This window comes from Xiphophorus hellerii, chromosome 9 (genome assembly GCF_003331165.1).
Source record: "Xiphophorus hellerii strain 12219 chromosome 9, Xiphophorus_hellerii-4.1, whole genome shotgun sequence".
Classification (NCBI taxonomy): domain Eukaryota; kingdom Metazoa; phylum Chordata; class Actinopteri; order Cyprinodontiformes; family Poeciliidae; genus Xiphophorus; species Xiphophorus hellerii.
Window position 1 is genome coordinate 17242417 of NC_045680.1, and position 25828 is coordinate 17268244.

General features: G+C 37.8%; 1 protein-coding gene across 2 annotated transcripts in view; it reads left to right on the forward strand.

Moving 5' to 3' along the window:
- glis1b (GLIS family zinc finger 1b) overlaps positions 1 to 25828 on the forward strand; it is an 88356-nt gene that overhangs the window by 38330 nt on the left and 24198 nt on the right. For both annotated transcript variants that reach the window (XM_032571027.1, XM_032571028.1), the window contains exon 5: positions 23004 to 23165. In XM_032571027.1, coding sequence (XP_032426918.1) covers positions 23004 to 23165 — 162 coding nt within the window. The remainder of the gene's footprint in view (positions 1 to 23003; positions 23166 to 25828) is intronic.

A 25828-nucleotide genomic window follows, 5' to 3' on the forward strand; every position in this document is an offset into this window, starting at 1 on the left:
ATCAATCAAATTTTATTTGTATAGCACATTTCAGCAGCAAGGCATTTCGAAGTGCTTTACATCATATCAAACACAGAAACACAAAGTCATCAAGTGGGGGGTTCTTGCTTTTGCATCCATAAAAGGTTTACCTGTTACACTCCTACTGTGTTATATGGAACGAAATACCTATTGGTATTTTTATTCCCACTCACGCTCACAATCACGCACTTTAAAACGATGTAAACAGCCTTTCAACAGGCTTCCGGCACGAGGCTCCTTACACCTCTTTCACGGAATTTCGACCTGGGACTCCGTCGTCCCTCACGGATGTTTCTGCAATTCTATCTAATACCTGTTAGTGTCTAGAATTTACAGGGTTTCTGTTACGTGCAGTGACCCTCAGTCACTCGCCGTTTTTCATATGTTCGACCAATATGTTTAAAATAACAGTGTTCCCTCATTGTCACCTTTCATATTTTCTTAAATATATTTTTTTGGTTTTTGAGGCTGATGTATTCAGAACAATGTTTTTTTTTTAAAAAACAACTGTATTTATAGGAAAAATACACACCAATTATGTAACTGTAGATTTAAAAAAATAGAAATGGATTTATTTATCAGAGCAATGAGGTTGCATTTTTTATTAAAAACATTATAGTGAAACATAATTTTTCCCACAAAAAAGTACAATTACACGGGCTGCTGCATGGTTAACTCCGTCCACTCCATAAAAATAAATAGATTTGAGAGTCTATTTTTTTATTGGTAGAGCTCCAGTTCCTCACGTGCTCTTACAGATCAGCATGAAGCTGTCACTCCCTCCATGTACGTTTACAAATGGAAAATTCCTTCAACCTTTGGACAGATTTGTTCCAAACACACTATTAGTCCACAATTTGTGTAGGGCTGAAGTCTTGTTTATTTTCACAAGTGCTCTGCTGTTTTTCTGAGAACAGATTCAGATTCTGAAAATCCAACACATATGGGAAACATAACCAAACAATGCCTACACTTGATTCGTTTAAATGGGAGCTTTAAATTTTTAGCTGTCTCACAAGTATGAGATGAATTGGCTTCAAATCCGAGCCACACACGAGTAGAAATGTAGTAATCTGGTTAAAGGGAGCCGCAGAGAGATGGTCTGCAATATTTGCCCATCTTACTCAATATGATGTTTTTCATTTTAAGCTCTTGTCAGCTTAAGGTAGAAAACTCCTAAGCATACTAACCTGGTAAATAGAGAGTTCTTGTATGTTTATCAAATAGTTTTAAATCTTCTAGCATTAACTTTCAACTATATTCTATTGAAAATTCACTGACCTGGTGCTTCCTTGGGTAAAATAGTTGGAAATTTTGAGGGCGATCGCCTCTGTTGCAGCAGCAGTTTCTGCATTTCATTGGTGTTGGATGTTTGCAATTCCAGAAAACTGCTGTACAAAAATAAATGCATACAACCTTCAAGGAACTGAAATAATATTGGTAAAAACAATGTGAGAATATTCCTCCAAAAGAATAAAAGAGACTGATAAATTCATACTGAGAAGAACTACAGTGAACCTCTGCCTCTTTTCGATTTAACATTCAGAGTTTATCTATTAGTGGATTTTTCTGTGGAATGTAACTCAAAATCATTCACAAAAAATTTGCCTGTTTGCAGATCTTTTGGTAGAGCACATCTAGAATGTTTGAAAGAACACACAGCTTTGGAAGCTGACGTATCTTGGCACAATGCTACGTGGCACACTATTGTCTGTTGTCTGCAAAGCAGCCAAATTCAGGAGCTTCATTTATTTTCCATGGTGCTAATTGGCAGTATACTTTCAAGAGCAAATGTAAGGAAGCCCAAGGATGTTAGCTTCTCTGGTTGTGCTAAGATAGTTTCCGCTGTGCACATTGATGGATAAAAATGTATATTTGGTAGTTTGAACTACTAAACCAGGGTGTTTTATGTGATTTTGGACAAGTCTTCGGTATTCACAAATTTCAGCTTTTTGCAGGCGGTTAAGGTTCCTAACCCCTGCAGATACCGGGGGGTCCACTGAACTGAGAGTTTGCTGCTAAAGTAATTTCAAAAATATTTTAGATCAGGACTTTGTGTTTTCCACACGTACTTCATTTTTGGGAGATAAATGACTATAGAATATGTTGCATGTTTTTGTGCATTTAAAGCCAGTTTGGGATGGGAGCACCACGAAGCATTTATGTTTAGGGTACCAAAATGGCCAGCAGCAACAGTCCAGTCTACTAACTATAATCATGGCACCTCGGCCTACATCAGCTGCTCACTCATTTACGGAGCACTGCACAGGATCTTACATTATGATTTATCTTTATTCATTGTCTGGCTACTTTGTGTAACATTCATGTATTTCTTGCATGGAAAATGTATATATGTTGGACTAAAATAGGGGCTCATTGGTGTTTAAGGAAGTTGAAACCCCTAAAATAAGCCCAATTAAATCTGTGCCACTAACCTTTGTCTGATTTGCAGTAGACTCAAAAAAGTATTTATTTATAAAAAATATATATATATTGTATTCCTTAATATTGATACATTTAACCAGCTGGAATACAGATTTTTCTGTATTCAGAATCTCTGACTGATTACTATTTTTTTCTAAATGTCCTCTTAGGTAGTTTGACTTTCCAATTAAGTAGCATTTCATGGCTTGCTATTTTTTTTGTTTGTTTTGGTTTTCTGACCTATTATTGTTGCAGATGTATCTTTTCCATGAGTGCTGTCAAATCACAAATGTGCAATGCGTGGATATACCCTGCATACACACTCCAGGCTGTGACACTGTTTTTGGGATGTTTGCCATATGTGAAGTTCAGAACAATTTGGCTCATTGTGGACAAACCTCTGGACTCTGTCTGAGACACGAGACACTGAAAATTCTGCAACACACCTTAACCTCTCGATCACCCTTCTTGCAAGCGCATAAATGCACAAACTGAGAAAGCTAAAATGGGGTCATTGTTTGCTTTGAGTTTCATAGTCCGGAGGATTGATGCTGGCACACTATGTAGGATTGCAATGCATCAAGAAGGAAAGAACATTTCAAAAGATAAACACAGAGGCCAAGAAATTTATTTTAAAAAAATAACGTTTGTTTGCAAAGTTCTGAATATTTTAAGTAGACTTCTCTTGAGAGGTTATAAGGAATTAATATTTTACCTGTAGTAAACAAGTCTCTCAGTCAAGACTGTTTGATACCATTAGTAACATATAATGACAGTCTAAATAAGGCCAAGCCAATGGAGATTGCTAGCATCTTCAGATAACTCCATTATGTTACTGATAATGTGAATGGCATCTTTATCAACATTGAAACTGTCTTCATGTTTGTTTTGAACAGTTATTCACAGATTATATAATAATTATTTACATGGGAATGGAGATGGTAGACTACTAATGACCTTCCTGTGCAAAACACTTACTGTAAAATGTTTGCAATTAGAACAGTTACACACGTTGATATCCCTCAAGATCATCTGAAAGGTTCCGACACAGAATGGGCTGCAATCGATCCATCAATGTTATTGATCTGCTTCAGGAGGCAAAGACAAACCCCTGACCTCTATGAACTGTGAGAGGAAGATGAAGCTGGTGCTCGTCTAAGAAAAATGTTGATTAATACAATATCTCAAATATAGTGTACATCAACTTTGCTTGTATTTAAAGTGCTGAACATTTTAAGATTCCTTGCATGAGGTCCACAATAGAAGATTTATATAATGGGGGACTGTGGTTTCATGCTTATGTAATGCAGTTGTGTTTGAAATAAAAGGCAAAATTATTATATTAGTTTATATAAACTGTTCTGCATGCATTAGTATTTCATCAATTTACATCCATGTTCTGTTCTCAGTTCATGTTGCACACAGGAAGCTTAGTGGTGGCGCACCTCCTCCACTGGTATTTCTTGGGGAGGGATGTCCAAATTTTTGACTGCAGGTTCTGAAAATAACCTCATCCTGATGATTTTGAGATTGTAGTTGATTTAGGATGGTTGAAGTGGTTTTAGTCCGTCTCAGACAGACTCGTGGACAAATTAACCTGGATGGATACAGAATGAAAATGCTATGAGAGTTAGCTACTGTAAGTAAGATATTAACTGCTTGTGTCTTTTAAACATAACCCCACTTCAGTAAGCTTAGACTAATACTTTCAGCAAATATTCTGCACATATGAAACCAAAAGCGTCTGTATGTATTTGCGTCTTAGCTCAAAACTTTCCAAAATCCCTTATTTTTTTGTCTGAGTTCCTGGGCCTTTTGCCACTAGCCCTGATGCCTCTTATTTTTGTTGTGCTCATGCAATAGACTCAGGCATTTGAGTATTTGAGCTATTCGTGTAGAGGAAACAGTTGAGACATTCTGTTTTAGGACCCAGCTCTATAGAAAAAACAGGTCTAATCCTTTTATTATCTTTCCAGCGGCAGCTTCCAGCAGGCACTCATGAAGCAGGGCTCCGCTGACATCCAAACATAACACACCTCTCTCTCCTCTCGGCCTCGCTGCAAACAGTATATACTCTATCTCCCTTTTCCTCATCCAGCTGGACAGCATTTGCTTCACGCTGTGTCTTGGCAAGAAAAAGTCATTATCACAACATATGAGCCGTGCTTTGAACCCCGAGTGGGCCTGTCACACTCCGTACCTGGATAGTATTTTAAGGACTTACCCATTCAAAATTATACACCAGGTCCTTCCATGTGTAGATGTTCAATTTTGAGGGTCACGAAAACCTCTGCTGACTCTTATGAAAGTTAGTTTGGTTCCCACTCCCCCACCAATTAAAGCTAGTCTTGGCTTGTTGTGCAGAGGCCAGCACCGAGGGACATGTGGCCCAAAAGGAAACAACATAATCTCTCAGCAATATCCTGTTGTGTTTCATACCTAATTCACTTGTTAGTTTAGTTTATTACATTTTTTTTTATGTGTCTGCATAAATATTAAAAATATATCCAGGAGGAGGAACCCTGTCATGGTCTCGGACTTTGATATTGCTCTGCTTTGTCAGAGGCCAGCCCGTAGGATCTGTTGTGTCTGAAGGCTGCGACCGTGAGCTGTAGAGTTCGGAAAATATCTTCCTAAAGCAGGGAGGATGAGAGTCTGTGCGAGGACTTACATGGGAACATGACTTCAGGCAAAAGTGCTGTGCCACGCTCTTTATTTGGTTTGTCTTGCATCGAAAGAAAATACAGCTTGTCTTTACATTTGTGCTTTCAATTTCAGGTTTAGTACAGAAATATGGTTGATGTCAAGTAACAGGACGGTTCTGTAATATATCACAGAGTAAGAACAACTTCAAGATTAATCCAAAACATTTTTTGTCAAAGAGATGACAGTCTACTACTATCTCTCTGGATCTTCTACATTCTTTCTTCATCTCATTGCTCAAGTCTTTTGTAGGATCTACGGCTGGAAACCAAAATGGTCATACAAGAAAGTAGACATTTTTTCTGCTTATTTCCAAAGTCCAGCACTTTTTTTATTATTTAAAATGTTCTGCTATTTTAGAGGCAATGATTCTATGCACTCTGCAAGGTTCACAAAAATAAGACAAACAGGACCATAGGACTTCCTCCATACATAAGAGGTATGGAGGAGGTCTCTGGTTGTAAGAGTAATTTTTTTTTTTATCCCCTACCATTTTCCCCTCTGTGCCTATTACTTCTGCTACTGAGAAAATAAGCTTGTATCCTCTTCCAGTCATTTGTTCTAGACAGTCGTTATGCATTCCTTTGAGGCATCAGAAGTTCAGGGTTATTGTAGATCCAAAAACAAATCACCTAACGTGATCTTTATGTTTCACAAATAGTCAAAGGTGTCATTAATTATAAACTGTGTTCTAAAGAATATTACTTTACTGTAGAATAATCCACTTTGCTCAATCTGAGTATTTTAAGCTTTGAGCTAGGCGAAGACCAGATTCCTCAATAAAATAATGAAATAGTCCTTTAATTTAATTTAATTGGGTTTCTAACCAATTAGAAAACTAGGACTTAGACACCAGCTTCAGCATCCTTACCAATTCTTTGTTTATGGCCATATATTTTATGGGGCCCATTTCCTCTTGAATGTAGATGTGAAAAAAGCAATAAAAAATCCTTCAGGGGACAATTGACAGATTCTCTTTCCAGTGTTTGTGTTGCTCTCTGACAGGATGCCACCCTGGGTTATTTTCTTAATAAATTTAGTCAGGTTCCATTTTCCAAATTGTTTTCTTGTGTGAAATTATTCTACACAAGGTACATTTATTTTAAGACTTCTAACACACCTTTTTTCAGGAGTTGAAAACATATCTGGAGGGTTCTTATACTTGATAAAACAAAAAATGAGGCCTAGCCATGACCTGCAGCCTAATGAACATTAGTACAAGAACAGACTGTACATGTGTGTATACAAACAAACACTAAAACATGTGCTCTCTGACACACACATGCATTCCAAGGCACTTGCTGGGGAAAGCTGGATGTTCAGCCGTCCTGGAAAAATAAGCATTAATCACTGAATTTCTGTTTTTTGGGGGGTTTTTTCCACTGATGTAAAAGCTGTTAACATATATATTTAGATTTACTGGACTGATTTTTGGAAGAGAGTGGTGAAATTTTCTTTGATGTCAGAGTCATAGACAGCTGCCAGGTTGCGGCGTGTGTGGGGGTGTGGGGGTGAGTTTTCAGGGGTAAATGGACTCTTTTGTGAGCAATCAGCTCAGGTGCAGGAGATAAAACAGGGAGTTCCATTAGCTAATTAAAAGTGTGGTTCAGCACATGTGCAAACTTTTCCTCTGGACGCTGGGCTGAAACTAGAGCTGGGCTCTGGGTGTGGGTGCAGAGTGAAGGTGATATTAACAAGTTTGAGCCTCTGATTGTCTGCTTCGTCCTTCTTAACAAAAACAGTTGCACAAGGCAACATGCTGTGACGTACTAATCCTAAAGGGGGCTTGTGTGATATTTTTTTTCCCCCAATATTATTCAGATATTAAAATATGCTTTGGCACTGCTGGCTGAAAACCAAATACAAAATGTTGTGCATTAGAAATGCCTGATATGGTTTCTGCATTGTGCCGTTCAGCGTCGTAGGAATAAAGAGGTCTGTTTATGGCTCATTTACATTAATCAGAGACAATACCTAGGAAAGGCATTGATTCAGCATGTAAGAGGTAAAAAAACAATTCATATTAAGTTGCCTGTAAAACTTGCAGTATTGGCTCAGATGCAAAGAGCTAATCAGGACCAAAAAAAGAACCTGGCAGGGATCAACTTTTAGCACTTAAGGCCTTCTGCTCCTCGTTAAATAAATTTCAACATAAGCTTTGTCAGTCATTTCCCCCGGGCAAATTAATTCATCAAGTTGGTACACGACCTTATTTCTTCTTAATTTTAAACCTATAATCCCATTCTGTAGCTGTCTGCTGTCTCCATGACAGAACTGCTGTCCATTCATCTTGCTATTAGTAACTCAAAACTGTCCATATGTTACAGTTCATGTGATGAAACCGCTGGTGGAGTAACTCTGCCACAAAACCCCCGAATTAATGAATGTTGCTTATGTTCAGCTGAGCAGGCCGAGCCAACTTCCTGTCAGGTTCAGAAAGTTTTCCAGTCAGTCTTTTGCAGAAATGTAATCAAGTATTAGAGCCCTGATGCCTTGATCCCTCGCCTCCTCATTGTTAGTGTTATGTTTATAATTAAAAACTTGCTTGAATGAAAAAGTGATTTCTTTTCCAAAAAGCTTTCTGTTAACACAGAATTTGAAAGAGATTACAACCATCATTATGCAGCCACAATTTAATATTGTAGTTTGAAATCATTGAGGTTGCTTTTTGCAATCAAAGGATAAGATCGGACAAGGACTGCTGAAAAAGATGAAAGAGTCTTGGCTGGATTTTGTGAACAGCAGAGGTCATGTTATGAAAAAATTCTTTGTGATCTTAAATGTTTTTGTTCATCTACTAGGCACCATCGCGATCTGATCTTCAAATTAAAAAGAAAATGTCAGAGAACCGATTAGTCCTCTGATATTTTAGGTAGCAGGGTAAGCATGTCTCAAAATCTGTTTCAAATCTGTCTCAAAAATTTGTTCGGATTTATTTCTGAGTTTTGTAATTTTAGCTAACTTGCATGTATCTTTAAATGCACCTAACAATCCAGGCACAGCACAGTGATGGATGGAGATTTTGTCACTGCTACCACCTTTGGTTTGGGCACTGGTGTGAGCTGATAAATGGGTGTCAAAGCAAACCGTTTGAGTCATAAAAACATGTGTTGAAACTACAAAATGCAAACAAGGTGAAGAAACTAGAGAGTTTCTTTGTCACTCACCTCTTGGGAGGTCCGATATATGTGAACCGGTCCACCAGATATTTTTTTTCCGGTAATTTTGCTGATCCAGCTCTCATACCAAGTTTGCACTTTGTAATTACAGACTGTTGTTATTTTTACTGTTTTATCCTGACTTAAATGCATACTGACTATGCAGAGATTAGTCATTTTCATTTCACAAATTCTTGACTGTAAATGTGCAGGTTTAGCCTTCAGGTTCCTTTAAATACCTTTTGACTTGGATTACTGGTATACAAGGATCAAAGGCAGCACCACAGAAAAATGTATGATTTTGTAATAGGTTTCCTAAAGATTGCATTTCAGCGAATAGTTTTAATCCCATCAGGCCTGTCAATGTGTTATATAAAGGCATATAAGTGAGGGAAGAAACTCTTTAGTAACATAAATGTCACGCTGCAGGATTAAAGGAGGACCAAAGTGCAGACCGCACAAAGACGAAAATGCTGTTGTAATGAAAAATTTAACAAATAACTTGTGATGACGAACCAGGTGTAATGGGGAACATGGAAAGTTGATGGAGTGCAACGGAAAAAGCTGTATATTGCAGAGGGAATGGAAATGACAAAGAACTGGAGGAGTTAACGACAGGTGATTACATGCAGCTGGGAAAGGAGCAAGTAGAGGCAAATGAGGAGATGAATAACAGCTGGGACAGGGAGCAGAATGAAAGGGTGAGGTGCAAAACGAAGAAAAGGAAGGAGAAAGGAAACCTAAATACATCAGAAACAAAAAGAAGAAAAAAAAATCCAAAACACAAACAATAAGAACAACTGAACTATCATACATGTAATACACTGAAAGAACCACACATAAGTATGAACAAATAATAAAGAAATTTAAAGAGACAATAACCGAAATTATAAGTTTAAACAACCTAAAGATCACAACAATAGATGATTCTTAAGGTATTTCTGAGTAATTTTTATTTTCACCAACATTGAGAAAAGGCCTCAACGTTGCATTAAGCACATTTATAATTTTTTTAAATGGAAAAAAAAAAGATCCTACCTGGATGTTGTAGATTGAGCACAAATTATTGCGTGTTTTTTTTGTCCAAATGTTGCTATTAGGCATATTAAAAGAGTAAAATGACAGCAACTCTAACTTTAATGCTGATTGTGTCAGTAATTACCCAACTACTACTTTAATTATTTATCAATCGATTCTAAATGTAATATAAATTGTAAAGAATACCTCAATACTCTGAAATGTTGTCCGCAGAGTGGGGGAAAAATAATGTATATTGGTTTTGTTTATATCAATCAAATTAGTTTTATGTAAAGACTGTTATATTTTATCGACTTTCATGATAAGTAACTAATAAACAGTTCCACTCCCTATTAGCAAATGTAGACCAGAATTATAGATATCATTATTGTTGGATATTTACGCTTTGACTTAGGTAATCTCCATGTGGTTATTAAATTTTAATGGTTGTTCGTTAAAACTTCACATTTAATTTTTTCAAGGCATAAGAAATGGAGCATTTTAAAAATGTTTAGTTGTATTAAAGCGTAGCTGCAGATGTTGAGCTGGAGCTACCTTGCTTCTAACCACATAAGCAGGTATCAAAGCATTCAGGATTTGCTACATGCGATGCACTTTAATTGCATTTGTCTGGAATGCAGTATTTTGAGTTTGCCCATTTCCTCTGCATTTAATCACGCCCTGGTATTGGAAACCTGATGACCCAGAGCAGTGGCTCGATGCACATTACAAAACGCTTGTGTCATTTTTGTGTCCCATCCAAAGCCTTAATCAGTTTAACCTTTCTGCTGAGCCAGATCAGTTTACTAATACATAAGAGACTTGAAACCACAGGGTGGCTGTGTTGGTTCTCCCAGTTGATCAGGAGGCTAGGCAGGGTTAAAAAACACAGGTTCTTCAATAAAACGGGATATCTGAATGACAAAATACACCAAAATCCTTTTGGTATACCTTATTAAAAATCCTAAAAGGATTTATGAACAACATTATGTATTCAAAAATCAAATATAGAGCCATAGCGAGTGTCCAGGTTCTCCAGGTGAGCTGCTAAAAGAACCTACAAACATAGCCGGAAAGCTTTCAGTAAGCATGGCAAAAGCAATAAGTTAGCATAAGACTAACTTATGCTAAGCAGCATAAGTTAGGAAAAAATGTTGCATACAACACACAAGTCATAAGCATACACATACCCAAGTAAATGTACTCCTATAATCACACAAACGTCACCAACATTACTCATAAGTTCAATATTGAGGTATTAGTTAGAGATCCAGTTCATACATCTCAATCAAGTGAGGAAATGTCAAAGTTAATCTTACGTTTCCAAAAACAGTGGAACACCTGAATACAATGTACCTCTTTCTGACATACACTTTGTCTTTGCAATTATTTTCTGAGCATATTTCCCTTATATTGAAAATAAGGGAAAATAAAACAAGTATGCACCCTGACTAAAACATGAACAATAAAAAAATGAGAGTTGATATCAGCATGTAATTAATCTTATATTATAACATTGCTAGGAGTGCTTTACAGTGACATAATGATGAAACAATAAGCACAAATAACTTTCATTATGACTTGAGGAAATACACCACCGGATGGTTCTCATCCTGGAGCATTGTACTCTACGTTGCAACAAATGATTTTGACATTACAGACATTCCATACTAACTGTTTAGAAGTACTAGTAGAAGTCACTATCTTTAAGCTTGCAATTAAAAATAAATCAGTTCATTGACACTTGCTTATGACTAAAACTCTAAAGCAAAGTCACACAGCATTGTCATTGAATAGTTATCCAGACTGATGCAGCCTTATTTGAAACTATGGTCTGTGCTACATACTATAATAGTTGTGGAGCCATTTTTCTGAGTTTTTTTTGTCTTGCTTAGTCCTGAGTCTGTTTCTGTTAGAGTTCCCACATAAGCTGAATATGTCCCAAAGGAAGCAGATGCTGCACCTGATTAGGAGAGTCTTTAGCGATGTTTTTTGATGTTGTTAATGTCGTTAATGTGACTATCTCTTCCTCCTGGCATTGCTCAGATGTGCCAACTTTTTTTTTTTTTTTTTTTGTCTGTACTGCTAACGGCTGTTGTTTCCAAAGTTGAGGTCTGGAGCATTGTCTTCAGCATTGTCTTCAGCAAAAAATAATACTAACAAGTACATAAAAGCAACCTATTGTTAGTTGATTCTGCTTGCATTTTGCATCATACCCCTATTCCATTGACTTCCTAACAATATCGGAAACTCGACTAACAATCAGTGTCAAAGTTCTCTTCAAATGTTATTTTCAAGATCTGAAAATAGAAAAATTTGACATTTGCAGTAGTAGACAGAATAAAAGAGAAAATTAAGTCTTGAGCCAACTTGTACATTACTCCACAGTTATTATTTTTAAGGCAACAGGGTTTATTGGGTCTCACTTGTAGTGCTTTCTGTCATAGGTCATATTTGTTAGCGGTGGGGGAAAATACACTTGTGACCAACTCATAATTACAGCCCTGCTCTGTAGGATATTATTAGCCAAATACAGCTACAGTTTTTCTTTCCTATGATGCTGCTACTAACTCCCACATTACATGCTGTGTTTATGCTGAAAACAATCCCTTTGCAAATAGCTTGAACGTTTACCAGCAGTTAGCTGGTTCTGTGCAAGTGTGGAATTTATCTGCAGCGCTTCCAAAGTTGTTAGTGTTGCAGAGGCCATTGCAGACATCCGAATCCAGAGCGAAGACTACCCGTAAAACCGTCAACCAAACATGCAAATGCAAGCGACACAACTGGGACTACTTTAGACTTTGGGTCACAGCATAATCCAAGGACAGCGGTATCCTTACACCCAGCCAGCTGCACACCACACCACAGCAGGCAAACCCAGAGCTGAGGCTAAAGTATGTGAGAACAGAGCCGCTACCGTACAAAATAAACACAGAGGGAAGTATGGGTAAATTACGTAGCGAAAGACGTGTTTACGTTTAGGGTGTCAGGTTTAAATTATGTACTGCTGTGTTTTGCGGTCGGTGTGCCGGATTTAATTTGAATGTTTGCAAGGAGATGTGAAGGCTGAAAGAAGAGGAGCCAGACGGCCAATCCAGCTCCTCTGATGTCATCGCAGAAATTACATTTTTCTGCCCAGAATTCATCACAAGCCGTTACGCATGATGAGCGAGTTGGTATGCATTGATGGAGGCCTGAGATGCATTTTTAATTTATGAACCGAGAGTTTGAATCAAACTTTCCATAAGGTGAGACTGAGATTTGTGTGTTTACAGTTTGGTCTGCAGCTCCTCCTTGACAGAGTGAGACCTAAGATAGATTTGAATGGAAGGATCAGTGATGAATTCCACGTATTGTGGTGTCATGTAGCACATAATGTTTATTAAAGCTGTGAGATCACACTGAAATCTCATCTAATTCACTGATCGATGATGAAAGGGAGCTTAGATGAATTTAGAGAAGAAATACAACTAAAACCATCATAGTGGGGCACACAAGGACACAGCACACAAAATGATCCAGTTTCTTATTGCCTCCCTTTATGATTGTGTGACCCCAGCAGAACTGGCACTGCAGAGATATTTAAGATGGGCCTTACCGCCGCCCCCATGGAGTTTTAACGTCCCAATGTTCTCCGTGTCTGTTTCTCTGCTTTCTGTTCACTTTCAAACACATCTGTTTCACGTTCAATCTGTTCAGCTTTGGAATCCGTTTTACATCGATGTGAGAAGGTTTATGCAGTGTTTAGTACCAGATTGGCTTTGTTATCCAGGCAGGATTGCAGTAAAAGTAAAAGACTTGTAAGTCAAAGCATATCCTCTTATTTTTGCAAAAGCTCTACCAGCTTCCCACAGCAGCAGTCTTTCCCACTGCCGTGAAGCAATTGTGTGAGACAAAACAAAGAAAATATCTTTGTATTACTTGTATTATTTTCCAGAAATGAAGCCAACGCTGGAATGTAAGTCATACATGACTCAAAGTACAGTACTACTAGAAAATGAATTGTAAATATTCAGGGGAAAATGTTTTTATTTAAGCTTTCCAACTGACAGATTATGTAGGATCGGACTGTACAAGGATTGGACTAATATTACAGATAATATATTTTGTTTTATAGGAAATATTTCATATGTAAAATGAGATACTTTGCAGCATCTGTCTAACACTGTGTTAGTTATCATCACCTCAGTAGAAAATACAATTCTTTACATTTTGTTTTGCATCCTCCAACACCTCACTGATAGAAATAGAGAATGTTGAGCCTGGTTCCCTCAGTCACAAGTTCTACACTGAATACTGTTGTGGCTAAGTGATCTGTTAATGCTTACTTATGGTGTGTTTGCTGATTGGAAAAAATATATAAAAATTGGATTTTTGAATTTTTGAGTTTCCAGTCACCAGCTGGCAACCAATATCTTGTCTTCAGAAACATTTCCAAATAATTTTCAAAGTTTTCTTGAGGCTTTGTTACAAGCAATCTGCCACAGAGACAGTTTCTTCAGATCTATGAAATGCAAAAATCAAATACCACCAACAAGGGGATTCACAAAGAGAAAAAGATTTGGCAAACAATTTTCTCAAACTCAGTAGAATAATAAAAAAAACAAAAAAAAACTGTTAGGTCTTTTGTCCAGCCTTTGCTGGATTTTTTCCACTTAATGAAGAAATTACTTTCAGATTCTGTTTATCTTCTATAAGCTGATCTTACCCAACAACTCTTCTTTGGCCCTCTACTTATCGAGTTTCCTAATCTTTTTAAGTACAGCCCATACTCCACAACATACTGTTGAGCTTTACAGAAAATGAGCAAAAAAACACAAGTCAAAACCCAAAGAAAAACCTTTTCTTTTGCAAGCTTAGAGATCAGTTTGGAGAGACCACTTTAAAAGAATACACAGAAATATGACTCCTTGGAAACAAAGTATGAAGGACTCAGTTGTGGTTTAAACTTTTCTGCAATTCTGTATATATTAGTTTTCTTGTAGGTCAGAAGACACTGACTTGTAAATGGAGACTGCATTATTAAATAAGAACAGATATCTATGCACAGAAATGTGGTAATCTGATTTATTGAAATGTAAATTAATGGTGATGGGCCTGCTGAGAGCGCCTGAGCCGTGATTCGACTCGACACAGTAAACGTTCGGCACAGTCTGATATGTTTCAACCAGCCATATCCACAGAACTGCAAACTGGGCCCTGAAATCCGCAGAGAGCAGAAAAGAACACAACTTTGGCACACTGAGGACTGAACAAATCGAGAGGGCACCGTGGCATCGCAGTTGCACCACATTTTTTCGGCACAAGTCCTTGTGGTCTGGTCCCGGTCCAGAGTGGCTGCATAAATGCACTTTCTTCTCCTCCACTCTCCTTGAGTTCCTGAGCTGGTGTTGATCATAACGCCGTGTTGACCTATTGTTTAATTTTGCAGGCATGTTTTCTGTCTAAATGTCAGAGATGTTGGCATGAAGGTATTTGGCTTGGCAACTCGCTGGGCTTCTGCAGTGTTTATTTGTTGCCACGTCAGAGTTATAGAGTTGCTGCAGCAGGCATTAAACCTAAACAGCTGTGTCAACTCCGAAACTGTTTAGAGAGCGAATAGTTTTATTTCCTTACCTACCAGATCTGATTGATATGGGATCACTTTGGGTTTGTTACAAAAATGTTCAGTCAGTAGGCAAGATTTTAAATAAATAAATAAATAAAAAAATACACCCATTTTATCAGCTGAAATAACAAAAGTAGACTGCAGGTGAGAGGGTGCGTATAAATGGAAGTAAAATGTGATTATGTGCAGCAATAGTTGTCTGGCCTCTGAAAGAATTCATATTTTAAGTAAAGAAACTATAAACACATTCATGCAGTTAGAAAATAGCTACTGGTTGTCCTAGCAGATGCTGCGGTTTAGTGTTAGTTAGAGCAGGAATAGTTTAAAGCTTTCCAGTCCTGTAGCAATATCCACAGATGCCAGTTTCCCCCGTTTATTGGCAAAAACCAAATGTACTTTCTAAGGAAAGAAACTGATGATGGTTCCAACAACAAATCAACTCAAACCACACGCCAATCAGGCAAATCTGATTACGCAGTCTTTGGTAAAGCGGATTAGCAGAAGATAAAGTAGATCAATTAAGTGTGTTATTATTTTCTTTGCTGGCTGCGTGTGAAATAGCATCCATCATCCCAACAATGGCCCTAAAATGAAATGGAGACATGCACCTCATTCTGCAGCAGAACAAGAGGAGTTTATAGGTTGAAGGGGGTGAAAGGGAGACGGCCAGAGAAAGCGACAGTGAAAATGGCGGCAGGTGTGAGTGAAAGGCGCTGAATAGACGTGAGCGCTGGTGTCAAAGAACGCAGCAGGATCCTGCATTGACTGCCAGTAACACCAGTCCAGACGCCGGCTTGGAACGCAGATCATGTTTAGGATTTTCATTGCGTAAGCTCTGGTGTTTCTTTTTTCGAGGCGGGTTTGGATTTCTTGAACGGGTTTATAATTAATGCCTCGATGGCTGCTTATGGCTGTGGCCTTGGATCCTTTGTGTTACATTTTAATCAGTTACTGTGAATGGTTAAAATAATTTTTGACTAATATTTTGAGCGTGTCACTGTAACAAATTTGCTGGATGATAAATATTCCCAAAATTTACTGCAATAACCAGTAATATTGTTGTTTTGAGACCCTGTTCAAGTTATATAATGATAATGACAAAATGATGCAAGGACAAATTCTTAAAGGTCAATAAACTTTTAATTCTAATGGATATTTAACACTGAAACAAACTGGAAGACATTTTGAATATCCAAAATAAATAAACAAAACAACAGAAACGACAAACAAAATGAATTATAAAGTCTCTGTAAAAAGCAGAGACCAATGGACCAAAGAGAAGACTTTTGTCCTCCAGTCTTTGATGCAAAAAGAGAAAAGAGAAAGATTATAAATTATGCAAATGGGAATTATTGAGCTCATTTTACTTTATCATGCAATTAACTGATTTATTGCTTATTGCAACAAGCCTAGAAGAAACTCTAATTAAAAATCTGGAGTAGCCATGGTGCACCTGTTTGTGGTGAAAAAAGGGCTAAGGTATTGACTCTTCTTTGCATTTGAAGTTTTACTCATTTCATTTTCAGCATACAGTCCTGGCAAAGAGAGAACGACAGAACCATTGTTTGCATGATTTATTCTAAAAACGCAGCCATGGTGATGACTCTTTTAAAACCTGGATAAAATGTTTCCCTCAAAATCTCTATTTGCATTTTGTCACCTTCCTAAAATAATTACAGCTTTTATTTTTACCTAGATAAGTTTTTGGCACAAAGAAGAGGTTATTTTTACATTTATTTATTTGTTTATTTATGTTTTGCAAAAATCACTTTTGGCAAAAAATTACTTAGAATGCTATTTTAGGAAGGCGACAATTTGAATTAGTGTTGAAAGAAACGATTATATAGCAGCATGTACTTTTGCTTTGTGCACTGTAAATTTCACATAACTGCTGAGTCAATTTAGGTGGTGACCGAGTTCATAATTTAGACCTAAGAGGAAGAAAAAACAGAAATATTGTCAAGATATTTAGAAATAGAAATAGAAAAATATACATTTATAGAAATGACAATTCTATGTGTGTTTATGCATCAACTCCACTTTTAGTTCACCCATCTGGTTTCATTCAGTTTAGTTTAGTTTAGTTTAGCTTAGTTTATATAAAATGAAAATTCAAATCAAACCATGTCTGTGTGATCAGAGGGAGAGTTGGATTTCTTCTAAAACAGCAAAATACTAAACTGTGTAATTGTGTTTTTTTTTTTACTTGAGAATGTAACACTGCGTTCCTTTTTCCCATAATCTGGTGAACCTGTAAACCCCAGGTAGCCCATTTGAAAGAAAATTACATTTTAGCTCTCTAATTTGATGCAGGGCTGCACAGGTGTACGCTATTTTGGACAGGGGTTCTGGGCAGTCTGAATCATTTAAGGTGAAGTGGTTCCATAAACCCTCAGCATATTGTTACCACTTTGACAAGTCTTTGCTGCAGAAACGCAAGGTTAAGATCCTTCCTCCTCAATCATCTACTAACAGCCTCTGGGAAGAACAAAACAGCTCAGCTGGGTCATTATGTGAGCCCCATTTAGTCATCATAGGACTGTTTCCTGTTGTGCCATCAACATAGTTTTTAATTTGACCAAAAAACAGTTCAGGCATGAGTGCAAACAGGCTGTTAACAGCAATTTATTTGGTCATTTAAATGACGACTTCCTCCTACCAATTTATCGGTTGAGTTCTTGCACTGTGTGCATCTGGACAACACTCCTTTCCTGTTTTCATCAACCTTTTTTTTCTTGGAGAATTGTGATCATTCTTACTCACAAATAACAAAGATGGATAACAGGAGAAAATAGGCTCCATAAATGTGGAAAACAATTGTGTATAAAGCAATTCCTTCCTTTTTGACGTATCAAAATAATATGCCCAATAATATTTTTGTTTCTAATTAAAGGCGTATCCGCAGCAGACAAGGCTGATTGCTTAAAGGTCTTGATGTGGAGTGGAAATCAAATGATATGTGTAAACTATGTAATGCAAATGTTTTACCTAAGCTGCTTTTAATATTACATCCTAACAAAGTGCATGAGAAACTCGTCTCTCCTTAGCTCTTCTCGGATCATATGGATATAATTTCATTCATTTACGTTTTTCTGCACTTTGCTGTGGTTGCCACAGGGCATTTGGAAGCAGGAAGATTAAACACACATGTTCTTCTCATCTGTATCTGGGGCAATGTGCTGCACCTCCTCCCCTCTGTACAGATCCTGAAGTGTTGGTGGTTTTCCTCTTGATAAACCAACTCTTTCCTCCAAACCTTTTTTTTTTTTTACTTAAACTGTTATACATCCTAATTTGAGCTGTGGCAGTTTATATATTGTTGGCTGATTGAAAACTTTTCTATTTCTGTGTTGCTTTCCTGTAAAGAGTCTAGGATTTTTCTGATAATCTTAGAGAATGTATTTCCTCTATCTTGGACCTTTAGAACATGAGTGATTGTAACTTAATTGCAAATCAAGATACCCCTTCGAATAATTGATTGTAGTTGGTCAGATCACTTTGCCAGCTTTCAGACTGAGGATGACTGTCACATTAAAACACTGTGAAATCTGCAGCCATTAACTGTGTTTCCCTGTATGTCATTATTGAACAACCTAAACTAATAATATCATTGCTGCAGTCTTTGACACTTTTTATTTGCTAACTATTTTGCTAATTAATTAGCCAGCTCTGATCAGCTGCATAACACAATTTATCCATTAAAGCAGAGATTCAATAACAGAGGTTGTTGTTGGTTTATTAAGATAAAACTGTCAGAATTGCAAATTAAATGTTTTGTATCACCCAGTTATTACACAGTGCTATCTATACGGTATATATTCTGTTTTTTTTAAATCGAATTTGATAACTTTCTTAATTTATTTTGTACTAAAAGTCAGAATTTCCGAGATCCAAGAAAAAATCCACTTAAAAGGCTCTTGAAGTTATAATACAGATTTGGGCACTTGGAGGAGGCAGAGGAGCTTGATTTTTTTTTTCACAGATTGTTTGTCTCATACCATGTTGTCATGACATAGAGACAGTTTCAACAAACAAAGAGACAGTTTATATATATATATATATATATATATAAGTCCCATACTGCAACTTTATAGAATGTTGTAAAAATAAATTAGCACTCCAGTGAAAGAATCCTGCTGACTTTTCGACTTGAAACTTTATTTAGTTGGTTGTGAATCCTTTCCCAAATCCAAGTTCAGTCTTCCAGCATCAAGGGGACACAGGAATATATTTAAGTTGAAGGGGACACCAAGTGAATACCTTAAATCTGTTGCAACCAGCAAGTAGAAAGGGAACATTTTGGAACCTGAATTGAAAATATAAACAAATGTATTCAATGATAGTAGCAACCACTTCATTGCGCAAACATTACTTTTCAACAGATGAGCCTCTTTATGTCTTCTGATCCTCTTCGTGTACATATGTCTTCTTGCGTCACTCATTTAGACTTTACATCAGATTTTCGTTAAACATGTCAGCAGCTGTATTCCACCCAGCAGCTGTCCACAACGGCTGGTTTGTTCCCATCAGCCGCAGCTCCAGCAGGTTGCTAATGAGCCGCTGCCTGCGAGCCGAGTCCTACACTGCTGCCTTTTACTCCTGACACTGTTTGGTCTTTTCCCTGCCAGTCAAGAGTAATTTCCCATGAAGGCCTGAGGCGTGACGCACCACCTCTGCTCTGAACGCAGAGTCCATAATCTGTCTGTTGTGATCAGCCGCTTGTCCCGGGTTTTTAACCCTCGCTCGTGCTCCCTTCAGCCACGTCGAGACCCCGCTGTCATCCCCAATGTTTACAGAGCCGCTGAGCGACCCACTCAGGTCTGAGGACGGAGTCAAATGGGGCTGAAAGCCCTCAAGAGTGCCGGTGCCACTCCCCTCGTGTGGCTGCCTTCTGGTTTACCCTGGACGGAGGGTTTTCAGAGAGGAAAACTAAACATGCTTAAAGCAATTAATGTGATTAGCACAATTTAAACTGTTTTTATAGGTAATATCAAAGGTAAAACCAGTCATCCGTCAAACACCAACTTTGTTTATACCACTTTCAACCGTGCGGTGCTTTCTGTGCAGTTTAGATTTGAGTTAGCTTCTTATGAATGGTGTACCACCTTACTGACACAGTTTATGCTTCTTAGTGTACACATGTTATCTTAAGAGGCTTTTATCATCATTATAGCTGTAACTTTGATTAGTGTAGTCGGGTGAAAAAAAAACAACAACACATAACTGTCTTGGCTGACAAAATGGGACCACATATGTTTCGGTCTGACGGAGACTCTTATTACACACTCTTTTCTTCTCTCATTACCAGCAGGAGTGGCATATTTCATTTTACCAGCACTGTAATACAGCAAATCTCCAAAATGAAGTTGACAGTCAGCACACTTTCTGAAAGAAGTAATTTAAACCAGCAGATTGGCTGCATTAAAATGGTTTACTTTAGCATAGATTTATTTTTCTGCTGAGTTTCTGGGTAACGTCTATTCCTGAAGATGCTGGTGCCTTACGAGGTTTTTTGTTTTACTCGCCAGGAAAACTTCATGCTTGGATTGTCTCTCTACAAATTTTATCCTCAGATCAATAATACGCTTTACGTGAGTAACATGGTTTTCCTCCATGGACCTCTAACTAATTTATCCTCAAATTTGTTTCAGTGAAACAAATTTGTTTCACTGAAACAAATTTCCATGAATATGGAATTTTGGTGCCTAAATGTGAGCTTGGTTTGTTTTCCAAAACGTAATTCTCAGCCTCATAGTCTACCAGATACATTATATGATGCCTTGCAAGAATATTTATGAACCTTTTTTTTCACTTTGTCACATTATAAGTAAAAACTTCTTAGTTTCAACACAAACTTGTAAAAACTGCGAAGTTCAAGGAAAATTATACATTGTTTTAGATATGTTTTCCAAGTACAAAAGTACTAAAAAGTTTTTTAATGCTAATTTACAACCCTTCACCTGTAAGCCGCATTTCAAACCTAATGCAACAAGGTTTTAAAACTGTTATGTTATAAAAACTGTATTCAAAGCGTTGAACACCCTGACCACAAAATGGTGGTGGCAGCATCATGCTGAGGCGATGCCTTCCTAGCAGCGAGGGGAAACTGATAAGAGCTAATGGGAAGATGGATGGTAAAAAAAAACCAACTTTTTGACCAACAAAGACTGAATGACAAACCTAAACACAACCAGAGCTAAAGTAGGAAAACAAATGTTCCTCACAGTTGAGGAATCTGACTTACTATTTTCAAGAAAAGAATGGACAAATACTTGCAGTGAAATGTAGCTTGACAAATTATTGACTAAGAGGCTGAAGGCAAATACTTATACATATTTTTTAAATTCCCTGACAGACCAGCATTTTGTGTTTGTCTATGAGATCAGATCCTACACCCTTATTCTAACTATTTTGTTTTACTGTGTAGACTTGCCTTTTGAGCTCCACATTTAGGCTTTTATGTACTCATTAATATGCACTTAGATTATGCATTTGGCTTAGCTGCAGATGTGAATTGCACTCTGAGGACTTGTGTTCTATTGCAGCAAAACGTCAAGCCCTGGCAACATTAATGTCCAACAGGACTTGGACAGGATTTAAAAATGTCAAGCTTATTTCTGTTTGGAAGCACTAACAAGTCCTCATACTGTACTGTGTTTGGGTACGTTAATGTTTGTTTGAGTAAAATTAGCCTAAAAAAGCTTTTTGCATGCACCTTTTTTAGGTTGTTTTTTTTTTTGGCAGCAGGCGTGGGGAGGTGAAAGCATCGTTTTGATTATCTTGAATGAAAGTTTTGTTTCCAAACTTATTAACTCAGAGATCTTACAAACTCTTTGTGGAGCTGTGTGACACACTGCTTGGTTTGGACAGATTAAGACTCTCTTACTGAGCCACACCGCTGCATTCAGAAACCCACAAATGAGCGCTGTCACCTAAGACGGTTCTACCATGACGGGCTTGGGTTTCGTCTTTCTTAACTGGAGGCTTGGTGAATAGAAGGTCCAACCTGCGCTGCCTGAGTGAATGAAGGAGGCCGGGGATGAGTGCTGAGCTAAGTTTACAGTTCACAGAGTGCTGTATCCAACCACATTAATGGAAAGTTGAGGGGAAAGAAAGCCTGAGGTAGCAAAAGGTGCTCAAGCAACAGGGATAATCAGATTTTTGAGAGGATTGTGCAGCAAAGCCCATTCAAGTGTTTGGAGATTCACAATGTGTGGACAGCAGTTGAAGTCGGTGCTTAAAGAGCCAACATTAAGTTCATACATTTTGTTTTTTGTGCTCAGGTGCAGGTTGGACACATTTGTAAATCCCTGAACTCAAGAATAAAGTCATTGAAGGTTTTTTTTCGTTCTTTTATAATTCATGCATCAGAGGGTTAATTTATTAAGATGCTCCTGTACGTTTCAAAAGTTATATTATGTGGAACCTCCTGTGTTATTTCCACCTAAAAACTTTATCACTCCTAACATGACACTCCCCGTAGAGAGTCTTGACAGCGAAAGCTACTTTCACCCTCCACAATTTGTTTTTGTGTGTTACATTTTCCATTTTCTTTACAAGCCCAGAAGTGGATACATGAGAAGTCTCATGAATGATTCACACGTTAACAAATCTGTGGTGCTCATTGGGTGAGTGCTTGGGATCGAATGAGCCAAGCAGGGTCAGATATGAGCTTGTTTACAGTCACATTCACTTGTCAGTAATGGACTATACACTGCAGAATACTTATCTCCTGCTATGCATTACGCCAACATAAACGACTCTGTACTGTATGGCGTGCTCCAGTTTCCCCTGCAATTAACATGACAGGCTGGGAGCACAGGTGCTCAGTGGTTTTCACAAAGTGTCTTGGATTGGCAGATGCTTTCAAAAGATGTGGAAAGAAGTGCTCACAGTTGCACCTCCAGTCTTTTTTAATCAGTCAATATATCTTGTAGAATGAACACTATCCTTATTAGAAGCTCCAAAATAAGTAAAAGGGAGGAATTACTTATTTCTGAATCACTCAGGCACATACTTTGGTTTGTTTCCCCCTGTTTTCTCTTTGTAAGCGGTCTCTCCTCCTCCCACAGTTTGAGGGCTGTAACAAAGCGTTTTCCCGTCTGGAGAACCTGAAGATCCACCTGAGGAGCCACACGGGCGAGAAGCCGTACCTCTGCCAGCACCCTGGCTGCCAGAAGGCATTCAGCAACTCTAGTGACCGAGCCAAGCACCAGCGCACTCACCTAGACACGGTCAGAAAATATTCTTAAATTCATGTTTGACCTGCTGAAAAATCACCTGGGTGGTCAGTTTCTTGACACACACTGAAAAGTCGTGTGCAGTCGCCCAGATACAGGCTCCTTTTGTCTGTCTGTGAAACTCAAGCTGAGTTAGGTCATATTAAAAAGTCAAAAAATTATTTGTGGTGTAAATAGCAATAAATATTCCCCGAGTATGTGTTTGCAGGATGATTAAACTTTAGTCATTTAATTTTACTACATTCAAAATCTACTGCCAAGCTTCTCTGCCTATTTCTACATTTTGACAGAGTGTAATTTCTCATAAATCAATGAGACTGTGGGACATTTCTTACTCCCTACTTCAGTAGAGACATGCTGCAGGTCCTTTAATAATCATCACCATTAGCACAGGCTGCGGCTCCCACTGAAGAGGACTTGGATTCAGGATGCAATAAAAAACAGAGGTCTGCTTGTTTCTTCAGAGCATACAGTATGGAAGTGGAACGGTTGAGTCATTCATCGCTGCCACCCATTAGGTGGCTGTACCGCCACCAACTTATAGCTGGCTTGACCGGCATTCTCATGCCAACATAGCCATGGAGTAAATTAGCTGCTTTGCTTCCACTATATTTCTGGTATATTTGTTTTTCCTCCCTATAAGATGAATGCCCCATTAGTTTTCTCTGTATTTTACAAAAAATTGCTGATTTTTTATCACACTTCAGCAAAATATTTTTAGTTTAAAAAGAAATAAATAAAATGTTCTAACTAATGCACAACATGGACTAATCCAGTGGAATAGGCTTAAATTTCAGAGTCAGATTGGAGTTGGAATGCAACTTAGACTTGTCATCCAAGCAGAGCCATCCCTCCTCCTGTACGTAGACTATGATGGACTGCACATTAGCCACAAAGTGACCAATATAACAACCTGATTGCTAGCTATGGCTTTATATTAATGGTCACTTTGTTGTTTTTCCAACTGAATGGTACGTTAAATTGATTTGGGTTGATGCACTTAAATGCACTTAAAATATCACCACAAAATTCAGCTATTTAAGGCATTCAGCATGTCAAGGTGGGCAGCTCTTCATCAGTGCAGCCAGAGCTTCAGCATAGCTGAGCTTGATGTTACTTTATTATTGGGGTGTTGCTACAATATTTAGCTAGCAATTATGTACATTTTCTTAAAAGTCCAAAAAGCCTGGTTTAGCTGAATATCCAACTATGCTGCAGCATCAGATGCACAAAATAGTGCAAATCATTTACTCATAGCTACTCTGTGAAATAAAATGAAATGTGAGGTAGTTGAACAATAGTGTGATGGGAACATAGAAGAATTAAAAACAACAGGGAATCATTTTTGCTTTTCAAACAAAATGCATTTATGTTGTACAGAAACAGTGGTTTTGTTGTGGAGGGTGTCGGCTCACCCTTCATTTGCATTTTAATGCTAAAATAAAATGCAGGAAAGATTTTTATTAGTCATCCGTACATGTTTATTTTGCAAGTTTTGCCGCTCCCACTTTTTTCCTATTAAATCATTCAGAACTCTCAAAGAAAAAGAAAAATTAATGCTGACTTGTGGTTATTTTTTAAATTAGTTGTAGATTTTCTTCCACCACCCACATTTTCCCAATTGACCAAATGATACTGTTAACAGATGGACCCAGATGCCGATGACTTCACACCAGCTCACGTCTAAAGTCATCAGTGAGCATGCTGCAGCCAAAAACGCGTCATTCTTATGCTATATTGATTCTTACCTTACTCAAAATTTGTACTGGATTATTTACTCTACTCGTGTTTCTGCACTCTAAATGAAGTGTAACTTGGCTTAGTAAACATCAAAGTGAAGGTGAATGGAACTGCTAGACGCAGAGCTAATTACAGTTTTCCCAGTTTGCCTTTAAAATGACAAAAGGAAATTTGAGTATAAATTTGGTGTTATTGTGAGTTTCATTTTTATAGGCCGCTCCTAAAACGATTCACTAAACCTGAACCGAATTTAAGGTGCTATTTTTGCGTCCTTATCTAGCACGTTTGAAAGCAGGCGCAAACTGACATGCAAAAACGTTTGTGGCAAACAGGAGATACAACAGGAGACATTGCTAGTCAATGATTTGGGACATTTAAAAACTATAAAACTATTTTCCTTCTACAACCTCTCTGCTCTAGTGACACTTGCCACGAGAACAGCCAGTAGCACATGCAAAAATCATCACTTAAATAGAGTCCAAGGGCAATTGATTGCACGTTTTTTTTGTTTGGTTGGGTTTTTTTTGCTTATGCTGTTTAGCGCTGCTTATTTGGTATCTTTTACCTAAAACACCATAGCTTCAGCTTGACAAAACTCTCCATTGATCAACAAAATGTGTTATGGAAATGTTTCCAGAGCTTTCTCTTTTTTGCTAATTAAGTTAATTATCCACAGCGGATCGTCTCCTGACATACCCACTCGAGCTTTTACATCTTTAAGTGTGTGTACATTACTATTTTTGTAATATCATTTGTGTGATCTAGCACAGTATGGATTTGTAACGTCAGAGTGAGAGAAAAGAGCACAGGGGAAAATGTGCATACATATGGCTGGAAGTGAAGTTTAAAGGAGGATTTTCTTGTGTTAAAATCTCCTCACCTGATGATCTTTTCTTTTCATCCTGTTTCTTCGCCTT